Here is a 2,500-nt window from a genome sequence, read left to right as displayed (position 1 = left end):
ACACAAACGGACACACACACACACATAGCCATGCACACACAAATATACACACTTGCACACACAAAGACAGGCGCACACACACACAAGCACACACACACACACATACACTGGCAGCCATGGACACAGCTTTCATTGTCCTTGCTACTAGTATACCTGACGCAGATACCCACAGCCACTGGTTCAGGTGTTGGGATGTGTCTCGCATAACACAGGCTACCTTCATATCAACACCCATGTAGTCAGCCTGCAATGCACTGCCACAGTCTCTAAAGTAGCCACTGTCTCACATACAGTACAGTAACACTGTCCACTGTTTCACATACAGTAACACTGTCCACTGTCTCACATACAGTACAGTAACACTGTCCTAACACTGTCCACTGTCTCACATACAGTACAGTAACACTGTCCACTGTCTCACATACAGTAACACTGTCCACTGTTTCACATCCAGTAACACTGTCCACTGTCTCACATACAGTACAGTAACACTGTCCACTGTCTCACATACAGTAACACTGTCCACTGTTTCACATACAGTACAGTAACACTGTCCACTGTCTCACATACAGTAACACTGTCCACTGTCGTTTAACTACTGTTGCTCTTTGTAGAAAAGCACAGCTAGCAACAAAGCACCAATTTCCGCCCCTTTCGTTCGAAAATTCTAAAACAAAGATGCACTTCAAAATAACATTTGATAAATGAACCTTACAGTTTTTAGTAGCCATAGGTGTATAGATTTGAACAAAATCTGGTTTGGTTCTTAAGCATTTACTGCCTCAAAAATCCGATTTTGTTTAACATGCTCGGAGTTTGTTGCTGGGCTGGTTGGTGCTCAATTTCCACCCACTCACTTTTTTAACTAGTTCACAATCCAGAACAATAACATGTAGCCCTGTTTACACAATGTTATGAATGAAATGAGCTGTTTTGGAGGCAATTTTCAGCAGGCCTTTGACTGACTTCAGCCTAATTGTGTTAGTTGTATGATATTCCCCGGCCGCTCCCCCGCTTCAGTAGGGACTAGGGAGACGTGCTGCAGAGGTTGATCCCCCGGCTGCCCACCCTCTTTTCCCTTCTCAACTAAACTTCTGTGTGTGAGACTTTCTCAGCAGCAAGCACGGGCGCTTGGCAAAAACTGCTACTGCACATACAGTAATGCTGTCAGTCAACTGGGTTGTTCTCCACCCACCTGTCGTGAACGTGGAACCCGGCGCCGTTAAGGATCCAGCCTGGTTCTTGCGGGTCTGGAACCTTGGCAGTCCTTGCAATCAGATGCTGGATGTCTCTCCAGGTTAGATCAGGACTGAGAAACAGGAGGCAAAACAACTCAATGTGAGTTTGTTCACAAAAAAAATAAATACACTGTGATGAAATAAAAATTCTACTCATAAAAAAGACATCAAAAATGACAATGACATCTACAGCAAACACTAGGAATGTGACTAAATATTGAAATGGCAATATGGTATAACCTCTTTTTGCGACACTTTATCAATACGCCGGTACCAAATTTTAATATTTTTTACTAAAACACAAACTTCTACTATTCATATTCCAAACTAAATAATCTATCAATTTGACTTATCAGAGTCACTACTTCATGTATTCTTGTGGGGGATCTATGGTCTTTTGGGTCCCCACTGTCGACTTCATCGTTGCCTGGAAAGCGCTAGGGTTAGTCAAGGGTTAGGGTTACCTTGAAGTTAACGGTGGCAGCGCTGCCTTGATGTCAACAGTGGGGGCCCAAAAGACCATCGAGCATCCTCTACACACATATTATTACCATCAATTAATATAATATAAATTATTATTATCATTTTCTAAAAAGCTAAAACTCTATGCACTTTGTACACTGTTTCAATTCAGTTGTGAAATGCAATGAATGAATACATAATTCCAGCTCTTTTCTCTTTTTCTTCTGTATATACAAAAGATGCATCTTTTGTAACTTTTGATGTATCTTTTGATTATTGAGTACTGCAGAATTGTTATATCGCAAATTGTTATATTGTGCTATTGTTGTTATCGTGGGCAAAGTATTGTGACTAGAGGTGGGAATGAATTTACAAATCGATACTGCAATGAATTGAACATTGTCGATTCCCACCCCTAGCATATGAAAGTATAGAGGTATACATATGTGTGTGTGTGTGTGTGTGTGTGTGTGTGTGTGTGTGTGTGTGTGTGTGTGTGTGTGTGTGTGTGTGTGCATGTGCGCATGTGTCCCTGTGTATGTTCTTGCCTTGGAGTGGTCCATGTGACACACTCTCAACGCCTACCCAACAAATAACCAGCTGATGATCCTTCTTGGTGAGTCACTGGCCACAGAGCATCAGCTCCACACACCCAGCACATACCATAAGCCACAGCCAAAGACAGCACAATAGAGGAGAAAACGCTCCATTCAAGGATGAATATTCATGGCGCAACAAAGACAGACAGGTAAAGAATGGGCCGCACATATTTAAGATGCAGTGAGTCAGAATACAGCAGA

The 2,500-nt window shown here is 42.2% G+C and overlaps 1 protein-coding gene across 4 annotated transcripts in view; it reads right to left on the bottom strand.

Annotated features, from left to right (window-relative positions):
* Window positions 1-2,500, bottom strand: part of LOC125305432 (neuroendocrine convertase 1-like) — a 177,374-nt gene that overhangs the window by 49,940 nt on the left and 124,934 nt on the right. For all 4 annotated transcript variants that reach the window (XM_048260130.1, XM_048260132.1, XM_048260131.1 and 1 more), the window contains one exon: window positions 1,196-1,309. In XM_048260130.1, the coding sequence (XP_048116087.1) occupies window positions 1,196-1,309 (114 nt within the window). The remainder of the gene's footprint in view (window positions 1-1,195; window positions 1,310-2,500) is intronic.

The sequence above is a fragment of the Alosa alosa genome, chromosome 13, assembly GCF_017589495.1.
Source record: "Alosa alosa isolate M-15738 ecotype Scorff River chromosome 13, AALO_Geno_1.1, whole genome shotgun sequence".
In the NCBI taxonomy this organism is placed as follows: Eukaryota; Metazoa; Chordata; class Actinopteri; order Clupeiformes; family Clupeidae; genus Alosa; species Alosa alosa.
The sequence above is the reverse complement of the archived record's forward strand: the minus strand, read 5'-3'. Positions and strand labels throughout refer to the sequence as shown.